The following is a 17,391-nucleotide window of genomic DNA, read 5'->3' as shown; positions in this document are numbered from 1 at the left end:
CTTGTCCTTAAAGAGTTCAGTTCTAATGGGAAAAAGCAGCACACAGAGGAAACTGAAAGAAAGTGGAAGGGGAGAAGGTACTTTGAGGTACATAATTCTGAAGCCTGATAATGGTCCAAGAGGAGAATGAAGGCTGGCTCTGGACCACCTCTACAAAATGGAGGCTCCTGGAAAAATTCACCAATGGGAGAAAAGAAGGGATGTCACAGGGGGCTATTCCGGGTTGGGAAGGTTGCAGGAGTGCTTGGATGTTCCAGGTGAGGAAGTCCCAGGTGCTGAGAATAGTCTCAGGATGAGACAACACGGTTTGGATGTCTGGGAATCAGGAATATGGGGTTCATTTCTGGATAACCTACTTCCAACCAACCCTCTAAACCAACCAACTAAATCCTTCATGCAGTGCCTTCCATAATTTGGGGGATCTGATGTTTCTACAAAGGCAGATTCCATATCTTTGTTGTCCTGTAATAGCCTCCAACAATCTCCTCCTTCCCCTGACAACTTTCATTCATACCAGAAGGAAGTCAGTATTAGGAGGAAAGCTTGAACCATGCAACAAAAGACTTGAACTTGAATCCCATCTCTGCTCTAAATTAATGTATTCCCATGTGTTTAAATCCAGAACCTCATACATAGTTGTATTTATTGCATTTATTCACCTATTCTGACCCTCAGTTTCCCTGCCTATAAAATTATACCTGCCCTGACTTTTTCACTGGGCTGCTGAGAGGATCAAATGAGATTCAAAAATGTAATTTGTGCAATATTATCAACAGTGGCTATTATTTTTACTGTAAGTAATAATAATTATTATTGTTGTTCTAAAAAAGTTGCCGTCATTGGCTAAGATGACAGGAAAAGATAATAATAAATGTTGGGGGAGGAGGAAAACTGGGATACTGATATATTGGTAGAGTTGCGAACTGATCCAACTGTTCTGGAGAACAATTTGGAACTATGCCCCAAAAGTTATAAAACTGTATACCCTTTGATCCAGAAATGTCTCTACTAGGTCTGTATCCCAAAAAGATCACAAAAGAGGGAAAAGGACCTACATGTGTAAAGATGTTTGTGAGTAGCCTTTTTGTAGTGGTTAGAAACTAGAAATTCCAGGGTGTCCATCAATTGGGGAATGGCTGAATAATTTATAGTATATGAATGTAATGAAATATTATTGTTCTATAAGAAATGATGAACAGCCTGTTTTCAAAAAAGCCTGGAAAGACTTACATGAACTAATGCTGAGTGAAACAAGCAGAATCAAACTTTGTACATAGTAACAAGAAGGTTATGTGATGATCAACTTAATGGATTTGGGGCTTTTCAGCAAGTTGGTGATCCAGAAAAGTTCCAATAAACTTGGGATGGAAAATGCCATCCATGTCCAGAAAGAGAAGTATGGAGACTGAATGTAGATTGAAGCATAGGATTTTCACCTTTTTGTTATTGCTTGTTTGCTTGCTTTTTCTTGTGTTTTCCCCCTTTGCTTTGATTTTTCTTGTGCAACATGACAAACATGGAAATATGTTTAGAAAGATTATACGTGTTTAACCTATATAAGATTGCTTGCTGTCTTGGGGAGGGGGAAGAGAAGGGAGAGAGGGAGAAAAAGTTTGGAACACAAAATCTTATAGAAATGAATGTTGAAAATTATCTTTACATGTATTCGGAAAAATAAAATACTATTTAAAGAAAAAAAAAAGTTGCTGGCCTCGGAGACCTGAATTCATGTCCTCCCTCTAAGAAAGAACTAGCTTTGTAACCCTGGGTAAAAACACGGTAAAAAAGCTTCCTATGCAGTTCTCTAAGAGCATGAGCTACAGAGCAGGTGCCAATTTATCATTAGAAACAGACAGGACAGGAGGCACTATAACAATAGAGTCTTTAGAGTCAAGAAACCTTAGATAACAATAATAGCTAGCATTTATATAGCACCTCTTATGTGCCAGACACTGTGCTTTACAAATATTAGCTCATCTGATCCTTCACACAAAAACCTGAGGAGGTAGGTGTTATGGTTATCCACATTTTACAGTTGGGGAAACTGAGGCAAACAGAGTTTTTTTTTTTGTTTGTTTGTTTGTTTGTTTGTTTTGTGTGTGTGTGTGTGTGTGTGTGTGTGTGGTTTTTTAAGTGTCTTTCCCAAGATGACACAGATGATAATTGTTTGAGGATGGATTTGAACTCAGGTATCCTTGATTCTGTGCCATCTAGAAGACTGGAGTCCCATTCTGGCTCATAAAGATGAGATGCATGATTGGGTAAGTCATTATTCTCTTGATGTCCCCGTGCAACTCTCTTAAGAGTTGTAGAGCAGTTGTTTATCTGTATCAGGTAAGAAAATTTCCTAACTTAATTTCCCTCCATTGGTGAAAAGCACAGGTTTGATCAAAATAAATCAGCAGCCTTTTGAACATACAACTCTTAACAAACTGTGTAAAGAAAACAATTGTCCTCAGGTGGATAGTAGAGATTATCTTTTGTTATTCATTTGTGTTTACAGCATTTATATTCTAGAATATAGATGAATTCTAGAGCTGGGGGTGGGGGAGAACAATGGAGGGGGGAAGGAGTAAGGAAGTGAATACCTGAGATAGGGAGTGATACTGGCAAGTTGAGCTAGAAAAGAGATTGGGCTGATTTTATGTCACTCATCCAATGATCTGAGAAATAGAGCTGTCCCTCACTTGGGAAAGGGCAACTTTGGGAGGAAGGATGCAAAAAGTCGTTGGGGTGGGCTTTGAAATGGGAATACTATAAAGCTATTGCTGCCTTAGAAGAGAGCTGAAGAGAGGCAGCAAGGTTTGTGGAAGGACACCAGATTTTTTAATAGACCTATGTCGACATATATTTCTGAATAGGGTAACTAAGGGGGATAGTCATGAAGAATCATCTTCCTGAATTCAAATCTGGCCTCAGACACTTCCTAGCTGTGTGACCCTGGGTAGATCACTTAACCCTGTCCGCCTCAGTTTCCTCATCTGTAAAATGAGCTGGAGAAGGAAATGGCAAACCTCTCCAGTACCTTTGCGTGAAAATGCCAAATGGGACCATGAAGAGTTGGACATGACTGAACAACTATACATTTCTGAATTTACTGATACAGACAGAATATGAACTCCTCTGTCTCCTCTCACAGAATGTAAGCAGGAGCTATTTCTTTTTTCTCTTCCTGTGTGACAGTGTTTAGCACAAGGCCTATTGTAATGTCCAGACTCGCTCTCTGGAGGACCTCGGGATCAGCCCAAGTCCTTGGTCTTAGTGGAGAAGTGATGAAGACAGGAAGGCCACCAGGAGCTGGTCAAAGATTTGGAATGAATCATTTCCAGTCCTTCTCAACCCTTATATACCTTAGTACAATTACATCATTACAGCACACTGAATATGTGTGAACTAGAGAACCATTACATCACCATACTATGTGACACAGAGAACCATCATCTCATCAATTCCACTGAGTTAACACCTTGTTTCAAGTATACTTCTCCAGCCCTGTACAGTCTATCACATAGTAGATCCACAATAAATGCTTGTTGATTGAATGATTGATTTGGAATCAGAAGACCTGTGTTCAAGTCTTACTACTTTGTGACCTTGAGCAAAGTACTTAGCCTTTCTAAACCTCAGTTTCCTCATTTGTAAAGGAATAGGCTTGAACTAAATGAACTCTAAGGGCCTTTTCCATTCTAAAAGGATGATCCTATAATGAGAAGAGGTTCTGAGAGAAGATGGGGCTTGTAGTAGAGGCCACAGGTCCACTAGACCAAGAGAGGCAAGAAGTGAAGCTTCATCCAATGATAAAGATCTTCAAGAAAGAATTAAGAAAAGAATTTGAATAACTCAAAAGCCATATTGGTCAAACTCATCTGTAGCTATCTTGTAGTTTCTTTCAAGGTTTCAGAACAGAGACAATAGAAAGCTAGACCATAAGATGTTAGAGTTAATAGGGGCCTCATAATAGTGAATTAATTGATCAATTAGCAAGCATTTATTAAGTGCCTACTATATAATAGGTACTGGTGATAGCAATGACTAAAAGGAAGCAGTCCCTGTTCTCAAGGAATTTACATTCTATCCAAGGAGCAAACATCCTAAAGAATTATTCCCAATCTGGGAAGAACCCTAGAGATGATCCAATTTAAACTTTTAGTATTCTAGATAAGGGCAATAAAATTCAAGAGGGGAAGTGTCTTTCCAGGTACAAAGTGTCCCAGCAGAGCTGGGACAAGAATGTAACTCTCTTGACTCCTGATTAATTTAATATTCTTTCCACTGTCCCACTAAAAAAAAAGTTAAATACTATTCTATGTATTCTTTTATGTATCTATATATCTGTATGTTTGTATTCCTCCAATTATGTATTAAAAAACAATTATTCAACCTTAAAAAAAAAGTTTTGAGCTCCAAATTCTATCCTCTCCCTCTCTGAGACAATAAGCAATATAATATGTTATACATGTACAACCATGTTTCCATATTAGCCATTGTATACAAGAAGATGGAAGAGAGGGAAAGGAAAGAAGGAAAGAAGGAAGACCAAAATAGCATACTTTAGTCTGTATTCAGATAATATTAATTCTTTCTCTGGAGGCAGAATGCATGCTTCCTCATGGATATTTTGGGATTATCTTGGATCATTGAATTGCTGAGAATCGCTAAGTCATTCACAATTCTTCATCAAACAATATTGCTGTTACTGTATATGACATTCTTCTGGTTCTGCTCACTTTGCATCAATTTATGCAAATCTTTCTTGGTTTTTCTAAAATCATGTCATTTGTCATTTTTTTTTATAACACAATAATATTCCATCACAATCACATACTACAAATTGTTTAGTCATTCTCCAGTTGATGGGCATCCTCTCAGGTTCCAATTCTTAATCACCACAAAGAGAGCTATTGTAAATATTTTTGAACAAATAGATTCTCTCACTTCCCCTCCTTATGTTTTCAGGATATAGACCTTGCATAGCTGGATCAATCAATCAATTGCATAGGTACAATTTTAGGCATAATTCCAGTTTGTTTTTCCAGAATGTTTGAATTAGTTCACAATTCCACCAACAGTTGATAGTGTCCCAGTTTTCCCACATCCCCTCCAATATTTATCATTTTCCTGTTTTGTCGTATTAGCCAATCTGATTGTTTGAGATGTTTTAAATACATTTATCTCATCAATAGTTATTTAGAGCATTTTTTCATATGACTATTTCTTTATCAGAAAACTGCCTGTTTATATTCTTTGATTATTTATCAATTGGGGAATGAGTTGTATTTTTATAAATTTGAATCAATTCTCTGTGTTTTTGAGAAATGAGATCTATCAGAGAATTTTGTTGCAAACTTTCTCCACAATTTTCTGCATTTCTTTTCATTTTTGTTGCATTGGTTTTGTTTGTACAAAAACTTTTAAATTTTATGTAATCAAAATTATCTATTTTATGTTTTGTTGTATATTCTTTTGAAATAAGTAAGCATATGATTTATTTAAAGATTTTCATTTAATGGTAGTAAATAAAAAATAAAATTTTAAAATTAAAAAATCACATTGAATTCTTACCCATCTTTTCAAATACCACCTCTCTAATCCCTTCTGCCTCCGCCTTTCTCCAGTCTCATTCATTCATGATCGATTATATCATGCCTCCTTGTATGGTATAGCCATCTGTGTTTGTCATCTCCCCTTTAGTAGACTATAAACTCTTTGAGGGAAAAGGCTGTTTTTTCTAAATTTTCTGCCTCTTTAACCCTTAGCATAGGGTACTACACAACACACACAGGTTCTTAATACACATATTTGACATGTAATTATTGATGAATTGAAGCGCTAATGTTTAGTTTATGGATGCTTTACTTAGGGAAGACCTTTTATTTCCCCATTATGTTAGATAAATTAAGTCTATTTAATAAATGCTTTTGATTGACAATGTAGTTTTTTAAAAAGAAAAAAAAAAAAGATATTCTAGCTCAGATTAAGTCACTTGGGCCAAATCATCTAATCTCTCAGTATTTCAGTTGCTTTATTAAAAAAAGAAAAAAAAAGTTTAAATGGTCCTGAAGTTCTCTTCAAGCTCCCCAGTAGTTTGTGGCATTTATCCTACCAATAGCATAGAGTTCTTGTGAAGAAAATGCCTTATATGTCAATTAATCAATCAACAAGTATTTAATAAATAAATTCTTAAACTATTATAGAAATGGAAGCTATTAGGGAAGGATTCATAATATTCTGGTGTCTCAAAAATGAAAAGGACTTTAGAAGATAACTAGCTTAGTTCATACTTGAACAGGCATCCCCTCCCCAATGGTAAAGATAGGGTGTAATATAAAGGAAAGAGCACTTGTTTTTAGTATTGGGAAACCTGCATTTAAGTCCTGCTTTTGAGAATTTCTAGCAGTGTAACTTACTCATGTCCTGTAATGCCTCAGTTTCTCCATCTGTTAAAAATTGTAATACTTGCCCTACCTCTCTCATAAAGCTGGGAAATACTCAGAAAACTTTAAAACACCACAGAAATAAAAGTCAATTTTCTTTTCGAAGAAAGCTTATTCCCTTTTTGCAATTGTTAAGAAATTTTTTTTTCCCCGTTAGACTAAAATCTGCCTTCTGAGCATTGGGAAAGTGGGGGAAGGGAAGCTATCCTCTCAAGGTCATGCCATCCATCCCCCTGCCTGCTAGACAGGCACCATCCAAGTTTTTTAGCAGGCCTGTGTAGGGGCTTACTCCTTTCTCTGTGTCTCCGGGGAGTCAGGCTGGGTCCCCGGGCCAGGACCTCACAGGCCAAGTGGGGAGTAAAGGCGAGAGAGACCAAGAAGCCCTGCAAGCTGTGGAGGATGGGCCCATAAATCAGGTTGGCCCTCAGCCTTCCCACCTCGATAATGAGCTGCTCTCCTCCCCAGTGAAGTTTGTGCCTCTCTTTCCTTCCCCCCCACCCGTAAGCTCCCTCCCACCCACCTCTGTCTTTAGCTTAATTGACAGCATAGATCCCCTTATCTACCCTCCACCCTGGGGAGCATTAGATGCCTGTTCCCCCTGGACCCAGCCCCCTCACCCCCCAGCCCACAGTTCTCTTATTATTATTTTTTTCTCCTAAGAAAAAATGAAGAGACAGCAAATCACGTGGGTGCAGAAACCAATGAGACACTTGATTGGGCCTCAGGCGGGGGCCTCCCTCCTATGCCCCCCCACACCCTAGATGGGAGGGAAGGAGCTGGAGGAGGAGAAGGACGGCCAGGACAGGGCCAGCAGCCAGCACCCACCCACCCATCCTGCCGGCGTGAGGGAGCTCCCTGCGCCTCACCCACAGCCCAGCCACGGCCCCAGCTCTGGCCTGTCTGTCTGTCCGGCCGGCCGGCCCCCTGAGCCCTGCAAGAGGCGCCCCTGCTCCCAGTAAGTAACGGATCTACACTGATTGAGACAAGGCCGCGGGCTCTGGCTTTGGCCTTCGCTGTAGAGGCCCAGGTAGGGGGCACTGAGGGTGGTCAGGGGACCCCAGCCCTCCTTGGAGACTATAATGGTAGGGTTTCCAAGGAAAGCGAGCTTTGATTTCCCAGGGCTTTGAGATTTACAAAGTTCTTTCCCTTTGAGGTAGGCAGTATGAGTGTCCCCATTTAATAGATGAGGAAACTGAGACTCACAGAGGAGCATGACTGCCTTTGGATCACCCAAGAGTTTACATGTCAGAGCTAAAATCCGAGCCGTGCTGCTCCTATTTCAAGCCCGGCGGCTGTTTCCAGTAGCTTTGCTCCCTTCATTCAGAAACGGAAGACGGTAGAAATGTTGGGGGGGGGGGGAAGATAGTGGGCATTAGTTAGGTAAGGAAGCATCAGCTGGGAGAGATACTGGCTCCTGGCCAGTGCCCAGTTAGGGCCCCTTTGAAGAAGGAGGGCCTGGAAACAGGCTTTCGCCTCCCTCTCTCGGGGCAGCAATCATGGCCGGAGGGTGGTTTCCTCTCGGTTTGGAGCTCAGGGCCGGGCTCAAGAAGGACAAGGCAGTTTACTAATGTCCCTTTCAGCTCTCCCTCAGCTGTGGGTCTGCGCACATGTCTTGTCTGTACGGGGGTGTTTGTCTCCTTATGGGCATGGCTGGACATGCACCATAACTGGGGGGCCCCCTGGCTCTCTAAGGAGGACTTTGGTCATTCTGGAGGCTGCTCCTATCGGTGGCCCTTTAGTCCCTCAGGATTGCAGTCTTTCTATTTGAGATTAAAACAGGAAAGAAGGGAGGAAGAGGTCGATCTCTACCTGGCTCTAGGACTAAGAGCTTCCCCTTCCTCTCCCCTTTGACCGTAGGAACTCTGAATTACTCATTTCCCTTCTGAACCTCAATTGCTCCCTCTGTAAAATGGGGATAATAATACTTGCACTCTATTTCACAGAATAGTCGTAAGAAAAGAGCTTTTGTAAATCTTCAAGGATTACAGAAATGTGATTTATTATTATTGAAGCTGCATTTGGTTTGGGCGAGAATATGAAAAAAGGATTTGAAGGTACCATACATCAACTCCCCTTAATCTTCCTTAGTACCCCCAGAATTATAGGATCATGGGTTTAGAACTGGAAAGGACCTTAGAAGCCAATGAGTTCTACAAGTCTGTTTTGCAGATGAGAAAACTAAGGCACAGAGAAGTGATTTGCCCTGCATCAGAAAACTTTGCTTGAGGAGGAAAATGAATTCAGGTCCTCCTGCCTCTAAGTCCACTTCCCAATCTATTATCCCATACCACTTCCAAAAAGTGCAGATCTTGTTTGTCCCCTTTCCTTTCCCAAAAGGGTCCCCAGAGCAGATCCTCCTTGCTTCCTGCCCCCCATCCCCCAGTCAGACAGCTGAACAAATGCCGAGTGGCTTCTTTGGGCTAGAGTGTGGTGTAGAGGGAACACTAAGCTATCAGAAGACTTGGTCTCTAGGCTCAGCTTTACTAATTAATTGTGCAAGCCTGAGCAATTCTACTCTGTGGTCCTCAGTTTCTCACCTTTAAAATGATGGGCTTCAATTCCATGATGTTCAAGATCTAATCCAACTTTAATATTTTATGTGCTAAGATATTTGCACCTCTGACATTCTCCTTTTTAGCATTCTCTCAATGCCCCTAGGCTGGGATACTGTACATCCTCCTGCCTCTTAACCTAACTGCACTGAGAGAGGCAATATCTCTTGTGTTTTTGTGACCCCTGCTCCTTTGGAGATTTTTATTATTATTTACCTATCCATTGCTTCCATCATGAAAAAAAAAAAACAAAACAAGGCACCTTGTATCAGGAGGGACATAGAATGCTGCGCTGCAGGAGACACTTCCCTGGGAAGTAATGGGGGTAGGGGAATGGATCTGAGTGTAGCAGCCATATTCCTGAGCCCCAACCCCACCCTTTCTTTCTGATCCCCCATGAGCCTCTTCCCAGGGCTCTGATCTTTCTCTTCTTTCCAGTGTGGTATGGGGGAGAGAGGGGCAGAGATGTCTGTATCAGTGAGTGTCTCTATGTATCTATCTGTATCTTCCTGGTTGCATGTCTATCTCTGTGTCTCTGTGTGCATCTGTGTCTAACAATGTTTGCGTTTGCATAGGGCCGTTAATGTGTCTAAGATCTGTGTGTTCCTAGCCATGTGTCTGTGTTTTCATGTCACTCACTGGGAATATAATATGCACCTGTGCCTTTCTTTCTGTGCCCGTATGTGTGTATCTTTGTACATCTCTATCTGACTGTGCCTTGGTGTTTATGTATATGTGTCTATTTGTCTGTGTATCTATCAGTTGAGATCAAAGTGAAAGAAATGTACATCTGTCCTCCTATGTATCCCAATATGTCTGCATCTGTCCCGATGAGTCTGGCATTCAATCACCCAGCAAGCAATGATGAAGTTCCTACTTTGTGCCAATCTCTGTGCTAGATGCTAGAGAAGAATAACCGAGACACCCCGCTATTTTCAAGGAGGCTGTGTGTGTGTATATCTACTTATGACTTTGTGTGTGAGAGAGATAGAGACAGAGAGAGACAGGGGAGAGACAGACAGAAGGACACACACAGAAACAGAGACAAAGGGAAGAGAGAGAGACAGAGGCAGAAGAGAGAGAGAGAGAGACAGAGACAGAGACAGAGACAGAGACAGAGACAGACAGAACAGAGAGAGAAGGAGGGAGACAGAGACACAAAGGGAGAGAGACAGAGAGAGAGAGAGACAGAGACAGAGACAGAGACAGACAGAACAGAGAGAGAAGGAGGGAGACAGAGACACAAAGGGAGAGAGACAGAGAGAGAGAGAGAGAGAGAGCGAGCCCGCGTGCCCAGGGTATTCCCTGATGCCAGATATAGGTCTTCTGATCCCAGATGAAAAAGAACTAGCATATGTTGGTGGTGGGATTCAGAAGGTGGGTTAAGGATTCGCCCGGGGCGATTTTGGAAGGGCGAGCCAATCTAGACTATTGCATTGCTACCGAGGAACTGAATAACTCCCCCCTTCTTACGATCTCTTCACACACACCCTCCCCCCCCTCCCCGCCTGCCCCAAGTTTTCTAGTAGGAGCCCAGAAAGGCAGCAGGGTCCAGGGATTGCCCCCACTTTTCGGGAGGATGCCGCAGCAATGAGAATCTGCTGCACCTCTCGATCCAGTCGCGTCTGTAGTGGCTGCTTACACGTTTAAAGATCGCGTTTTTCAGACAACAGACGTTTGCTCCCCCGTCTCTTTGGCTGTGACGATCTGGCAAAAGAACGCTTGGGAATGGCAGGGGCTGTGACATCGGTTCTTCAAGAAATCCGAGTCCAAATGTCAGTCTAGCTACCTTTATTTGTATGTACCCTATGGCCCTTAACTCTGGTCGGACTTTTTGAACCAGATGCTCTAATTGCCCCCTGGGGTGCCGAAGCCTGTGGGGAGCTGGAAACACTATAGTGGGTCTGATCAAGTCACGTAATTTCTTTTGACCTCAGTTTCTTCTTCTTCTTCTTCTTCTTCTTCTTCTTCTTCTTCTTCTTCTTCTTCTTCTTCTTCTTCTTCTTCTTCTTCTTCTTCTTCTTCTTCTTCTTCTGCATATGGGGATAATAATGATATATGTGTTGCCTGTCACAGTGAGAATCAAATTTTTTAAAAATGTAAAACGCTTTGCAAATTTTAAAGCGCTATATAAATACTAATTATTATTATATTGTTATTATTCATCAAGAAAGGAAATCGAGGACCAAAGGGGTTAAGGAATTTGTTCAGAATCACCGCAGCGTGAGAACCGGGCCTCGATCGCGGCCCGCGGCTTTCTGAATCTCTGCTACTTTACTCCGAGACCCTATAGTTAATAGAAACTAAAATCCCTTAAACTTCTTAAAGAGCCTTTTTCCCGGCCTCAGTCTCTCCATCGGTGAAACCGGGACGACTCCTGTCCCTCCTTCCCTAGGGGGGTTCTCATTAAGGTTGGAAGCACTAATACAAGGAGGGACTTGGAAAAAAACAGTGTGGCTCCACATCCCTCGCGGTGGCGGGGAGGCTGAAGGAAGGAGCTTCAGGACTGCCACCAATGGAGCAGTTCCTGATCTTCCAAGCTGCCCGCTTCGGGGATAGTGCGAACTCCCAAGTCCGTGGGAAAGGGGCTTCCACTCCCACCGTTTTTTGTACCCGCGACTTGAGGGAAGGTACACCGAATTCTGGGTGGTGAGAGATCTCAGAGCTCAGTCCTTGCTTAACCGAACCCTTACACCCCGAACCCCCGCTTCCAGAGCTCTTTCTTCTAGGTCAAGGGAAGGAGAGAACGTTCTTCAACTGTTAGTCCTCCCGTGCCTTCCTAGAAAGAAATTTTTCTAGGTGGGCAAGTTTAGCAAAAGCCAAACATAGTGAAAGTAGCCGCAGTTGTTAGGGACAGCGCGACGCTGGATTCGAATCCCGACGCCTTCGTTAGCTTTCTATCTCGCTTCAGAATCTCTTGATAGACTTTAGTTTTCTCTGTGAAATGGGGATAATTCACCTTTTTTATAGCGTTGGTATCACTCGGGGTTATCTACAAGCACAATGAAATCATACTTATCATAGTTACATATAAATCTCCCTGAGCTCCAGGCACAGCATATTGCATACAAAAGGAGCTTAATCAGTTGTTTATTAGAGAGAGAGAGACAGAGACTTTCTATTTGTTGAAAATATAAAATCATGTATATGCATATACATAAATATGTATATAAAATCATGCGTCTATTTTTGTTAAGTCGTTTCAGTGGTGTTAGATTCTTCCTGACCCCATTTGTGTTTTGTTGTTGGGTTTTTGTTTGGTTGGTTTTTAGCAGAAATATTGCAGTGGTTTTCCATTTTCTTCTCCAGATCATTTTACAGATGAGGAAACTGAGGCAAACAGGATTAAGTGATTTACCCACGACATACACATGTGTGTTTTATGTACACAAACGTAAATTCTGTATCCGTGATTTCCTTTTCCAGCTCATTTTACAGATGAGGAAACTGAGGCAAACAGGGTCATGTGACTTGCCCACGATATACACACATATATATGTTGTGTACATAACCCTAAATTCTGGATCCCTGATTTCATCTGCATAGGGAATTTTCTGTGTGGGCACTCTCCTCACACGTAAATTAGCAACCCGGCTTTATTTTAGTACATTGCTTGCAGGCACGCTGAGGTGGTGGCTTAACCCTCGGCTAGTGTAAGTAAGAGTAAGGGCTTCATCTCTGGTCTTCTGAAAGCTAACGCCAGTCCTTCATCTAACACTCCACTTATTCTTGGAGGAATTACAATGGTTCACATTTCATGCTTTTTAAGATTGACAAAGCTCTTTAGCAGCAGTGAAATAGACAGTGTGGGGATTTTTATGCCTATTATGTAGATAAGGCTACTGAACCTGAGAAAGGGAAAGTAGCTTGTGTAATTTAGAAATCATTAAGTCCAACCCTCCCAATTTCACAGATGAGGAAATTGAGGCACAGAGTGGTTACACGTGACTTGCTCATAATCACTAAGCTAGTATAGTAGGTAAGGTGGCATATATGTGTTTTGTTGTTTTGGTTCTTCCCTCCTTCCTCAGGGCCTTTTCCTACCATCTCATCAAATGCCCATAGGATCATCCTTCAAAGCATTCAGTTCCCGGCTTTTTTCTGCGTCTCGGGGTTACTTTTTTTCCCCCCTGGGTCGAGCTATCTGGGAATGGAGTTTGGGCTCCATTGCAAATTAGGAACTTTTCTGGTGTCTTACTTTTTTTGTCATGCAGTATTTGAGGTATGTCTCCTTCCGCATCTTCACTCCCACTGGTCTCAGACCTATCTCCCCTCACCCCGAACTGAATAAAAGTTGAAGAAAACGTAAGAACAAAAACTATCAAACCAAACCAAATCAAGAATCCACCAATATCCCTTTAGTCTAAGAGAGATTTGCAAACAGTCTCGAGATTGCCGATTTGTGAAGGGTACAAATTTGATGGGGTTTTGATTTATTTTTTTCTCTTTTCCAAAGGTGAAGCTGGGGAGGCTAGTTCTGTCCCCAAAACTAAACCCTGATGCTTGATCATCGAATCTTTGAGTATCCCAAATTTTCTGGGTCACAGATGGAAAAAAAGGAGGAAAGTGCAGGCAGCAGGTTTGGGAGTTCCAACGCAGAGATAGGCTCTTGGGACGTAGAATCGGAAGGAAGAGAACCTAGAATTTTCAGACCGAAATATTAAGACCCTTAAAATATGCAATTTTAGAGCCACAACACATCAGAATAGAAAAGGACATTAGAACGTGGAATATTAAATCTGAAATAAACCTTAAATCAAAGATCATGGAAGCCAAAGAAGAGGATCTTACAATATGGAATATTAGAGCTTAGAACATAGAACTTGGAAGCATGTTGTCTGAAAATCTTTTTTTCCCAGAGGAGGAAACGGGGTCCAATACGATTAATTGACTTGCCCAAGATCACAAGGTCTTAGATAGAGGATGGGCATGAGGTCAGAGAATCTGGTACCTCAACCCATGCTTTCTGAACCTAGCTAGAGAAGAGATACCGTATTTACAGGTGTATCAGACATGCCAAGAGTCTCCATTTGCAACAGAAATGTGGGGGCTCTCCTGCCGCGAAGAATCACGGTCCCCAGTCAGTGCAAGCTCTTCTGAAAATGGGGGTCGCTGTGGACAGTGATGTATTGGCTTATATGTAGAGGCGTGTGTAATCGGTAGGGCTTTTTCCCCCCTCCCCCCTCTGAGGAGGAAGCGGAGGCCGGGGCCGGGGGGCGGAGAAGAGCTCCCCAGATGGAAGCCGCCCAGGAGAGCCCTGCGCCCCCGCCCCCAGGGGCTGTCAACACCGCGGAGCTGACTCTCTCCGGAGCTGAGCCATAGTGCTGATTATCAGCTGCCGGACGGGGTGCGGCTTATAGCCGGCCGGTGTTCGTCTGGGCAGGTGGGTCCCAGCGCCTATGACCCCACGAGGGAGAAGACCCCAAACCCCAACAGGGCCACGGACGGAACAAGGAGGTGGTGGTGGAGGAGGAGGAGGAGGAGGAAGGCTAGGGACTGGGGGGTCGGGCGGGGTTGGATACCGGGATGGGGCGGGCGGATCCCGGGTTCTCTCAGCTTCCCTCTATGGTCAGGGCCCCAGCTACAGGGATTTCGGGCGAGAGTCCGTCCACGGCGGACGAGCTTTCTGGCTCTGGACTCTTGTCCTTGCGGCGGCCGCCCGGCTAGGTCTCTCTCGATGTCTCCGTTTCTCTACCTGTTATCTCTCTCTCTTCCTGGCTCTAGTATCTCTGTCCCTGGGTGTTTCTGCATTTCATATTTTGATTTTGTCTCTGGTTCTGATGAGTACTGCTGAAGGTGTCCGTCCCCATCTCGGTGTGCCTGGTTTTCAGTCTCTGTCGTTCATATCTCGGTGTGCGTCTCTGCCTCTCCGTGTGTCCGTTTCCATCCCTCCTTTCCCCGCTTCTGTCAGTGTTTGTCTCTGCATTCAGTGTCTGTTTCCATTTCCTCTCCTCTGTCTCTGCTGCTTCTGGACGCAGTGTCTCTGAGGGTGCAGTCCATCTCCGTCTCTCGCTGTGTCTCACATCTCTGTTGTTGAGGTTCTCTTTCTAAATCTCGATTGCTAAGCCCTCACGTCTCTTTCGGCCTCCTTCGATACCCACTTATCTCTCCACGTCTCTCTCCTCTTTGTTTCTGCTTCTCTGCCTCCGTTGCCACCCTTGATACTAATCTGTATCTCTCTTCGCCTCCCAGTCTCTGGCCGTCCGACTTGGGCATCCTGTTTCAGTCTTTGCTGTGTCTCTGCCTCTATTTCCATTATTCCGTTGGCTCTACTCTCTCATCTCTATAATTTTGTTTCTAGTGGCCTCCCCCACCCGTAAGTCTCTACCTTTCCCATATCGCTATGCTTCTTTATTTCTTATGCCTCAGTTTCTCTTGGAGTCTATGCCTTTCTTTTAGATTTCAAACTCTTTATCTCCGCCGGAGTTCCACTCTCCTTGTCTCTGCGTCGATTTATTTCTGTCTTCAAGCCATTCTTCGGTCTCTCTCTCTCTCTCTCTCTCTCTCTCTCTCTCTCTCTCTCTCTTTTTGTTTTGTTTTGTTTTCTACAGTCAGCCCTAGTCTCTGAACACTGGCCACTTTGGCTGGGCCTCTCCCTCAATCCCCTCTGAAAATCTGTCTCTGTTTTAATTTTTCTGCTTCACTATTTCTACCTGGGGTCAAATTTCGGAATTTTTTTCTCTGTGAATCTCTGATTCTCTCTCTCTCTCTGTGTTTCTCCCTCTGTTCTTCTCCTACTTTCCCTCCCTCCCTCCCTCTCTGTCTCTCTGTGTCCCTCTTTTTTTCTACCTCTTTCCTTTCCCTCCTTCCCTTTTTCCCTCCCCCCCCCCTCTGTCTGCTTCCTCCCCTCCTCTCTTTCTGTCTCTCTCTATTTTTCTGTCTCTCTGTCTCTGTCTTTTCCCTCGTCTCACTTTTTTTCTCTCTCCCTCCATTCCTCCTATTTCTCTCTTTCCCTCCCTCCCTCCTCTCTCCCTCTTCCCCCTCCCCCTCCCTCTATGTTTCCCTACGTCTATTTCTCCATTTTCATTTCTTGAAATCTGTTTCTACCTCCTCCAGCCTCCTTTTCCAAGGTGAAATGGCTCTGTTCTGCTTTGGGTCTCTTTTTCTCCTAGAGGTCTCTGTCTCTGTTCTGGATTTACTCGTAGAGCATTACTCCTTCTGTTTCTAACCATTATCATTCTATCTGCCCTGGATCTCACCAACACCAGCACTTATTCTGTTTTGCCAAGATATCAGGACCTGACTTCCCTCACAGTCTCTCCCTCTCCCCCCGCTCCACATTACTTCCTCTTCTTCCAGGTAGCTTGCCCTCATCTAGTCCTGGAGAGCTTGACTCGCTCGTGGGGAATTTTTGTTGCCAGAGAAGAGTATTGGGTTGCAAACTTCTTCTTCGACGACACTGGCTGGCCCCCTGGCAACGATCAAGGCCAGGGCCTGGCAGTGCCGCTTCTGGCTGCTGGATCCCCAGAGGCCCAGCCCGAAACCCGGAGTTTGAGTCCCCTTACATTGCGTGCCCCACCCGCTATCCCTCCCGCCCTCACGGGGGCGGGTGAGAGGGGAGAAAGGGGAGGGACCCCTCCTTGGGGGGGAAGGCTGGTTTCTCCAGGGCCCCGCGGGCGCAATAAAGGCTCCGCTATAGCCCTGAGCCGTAGCCCTGAGCCACGCCTGGCTCTGCTGCGCCGCGGCCCCCCTGCTAGGTACCAGGTTCTATACCCTCAGAGCCAGGGCTGATCGCCCTGTGGTGACTCTTCCCTTTCTCTTCTCCCTCCAGGCGGCCGCCGAGGGCATGGACTACACATACGACGAGGACCTGGACGAGCTATGCCCGGTGTGCGGAGACAAGGTGTCCGGATACCACTATGGGCTGCTCACCTGCGAGAGCTGTAAGGTGAGCTGCCCCCGCAGGCCCACCGCAGGACTGAGAGGGATTTGGACAAACTCGGGGGCGTTCTGGCCGGTCATTGACAAGCAGGAAGCTCCCGCAAACAGCCGAGAAGGGAGGGATGATGGCCAGGCAGCACAGTGACTGAGGAACTCTGGCCAAGGCAGACCAGCTATAGGGAAAGAGACAGTCGAGGACCCTCAAGAAGCAGCAGAAAGGGCAAAGGCCCGCCAGCTAACTGTCCCTCGTGGACTGGGAAAGATGGAGAGGGCGAATCGGGTGCTTGTTCCGCCTGACACAATGACTTGGATAGCCCGAGGGGGTCTGACCTGGCTAGCCAGGAAAGAGAGAAGTGAAGAGATGCTAAGACTTGTAATTGGCTGGGGGTTGGGGGGGAGGTGGAGAAAAGGAAATTGGTTGGAAGGAAGAGTAACCAATGTATGCTCTGACCAGGACAGGATCTCGAGTCCCTAATAGGTTCTCGGGACAAGTGAGCCCAAGAGGGAGGGGACAGGGAGAAGTG

At 44.3% G+C, this 17,391-nt stretch overlaps 1 protein-coding gene across 3 annotated transcripts in view; it reads left to right on the top strand.

Annotated features, from left to right (window-relative positions):
- Positions 1 to 7,179: 7,179 nt before the first annotated feature.
- NR5A1 (nuclear receptor subfamily 5 group A member 1) overlaps positions 7,180 to 17,391 on the top strand; it is a 49,998-nt gene continuing 39,786 nt past the window's right edge. The window contains exons 1-2 of one of the 3 annotated variants that reach the window (XM_031954284.1): positions 7,180 to 7,389; positions 16,758 to 16,874. In XM_031954284.1, the coding sequence (XP_031810144.1) occupies positions 16,773 to 16,874 (102 nt within the window). In that variant the 5' untranslated portion in view covers positions 7,180 to 7,389; positions 16,758 to 16,772. Of the gene's footprint in view, positions 7,390 to 12,466; positions 14,370 to 16,757; positions 16,875 to 17,391 lie in introns of those variants that run through there. The other 2 variants (XM_031954285.1, XM_031954286.1) reach the window with 2 other exon arrangements.

Source organism: Sarcophilus harrisii, chromosome 2, assembly GCF_902635505.1.
Source record: "Sarcophilus harrisii chromosome 2, mSarHar1.11, whole genome shotgun sequence".
Lineage (NCBI taxonomy): Eukaryota > Metazoa > Chordata > Mammalia > Dasyuromorphia > Dasyuridae > Sarcophilus > Sarcophilus harrisii.
The sequence above is the reverse complement of the archived record's forward strand: the minus strand, read 5'-3'. Positions and strand labels throughout refer to the sequence as shown.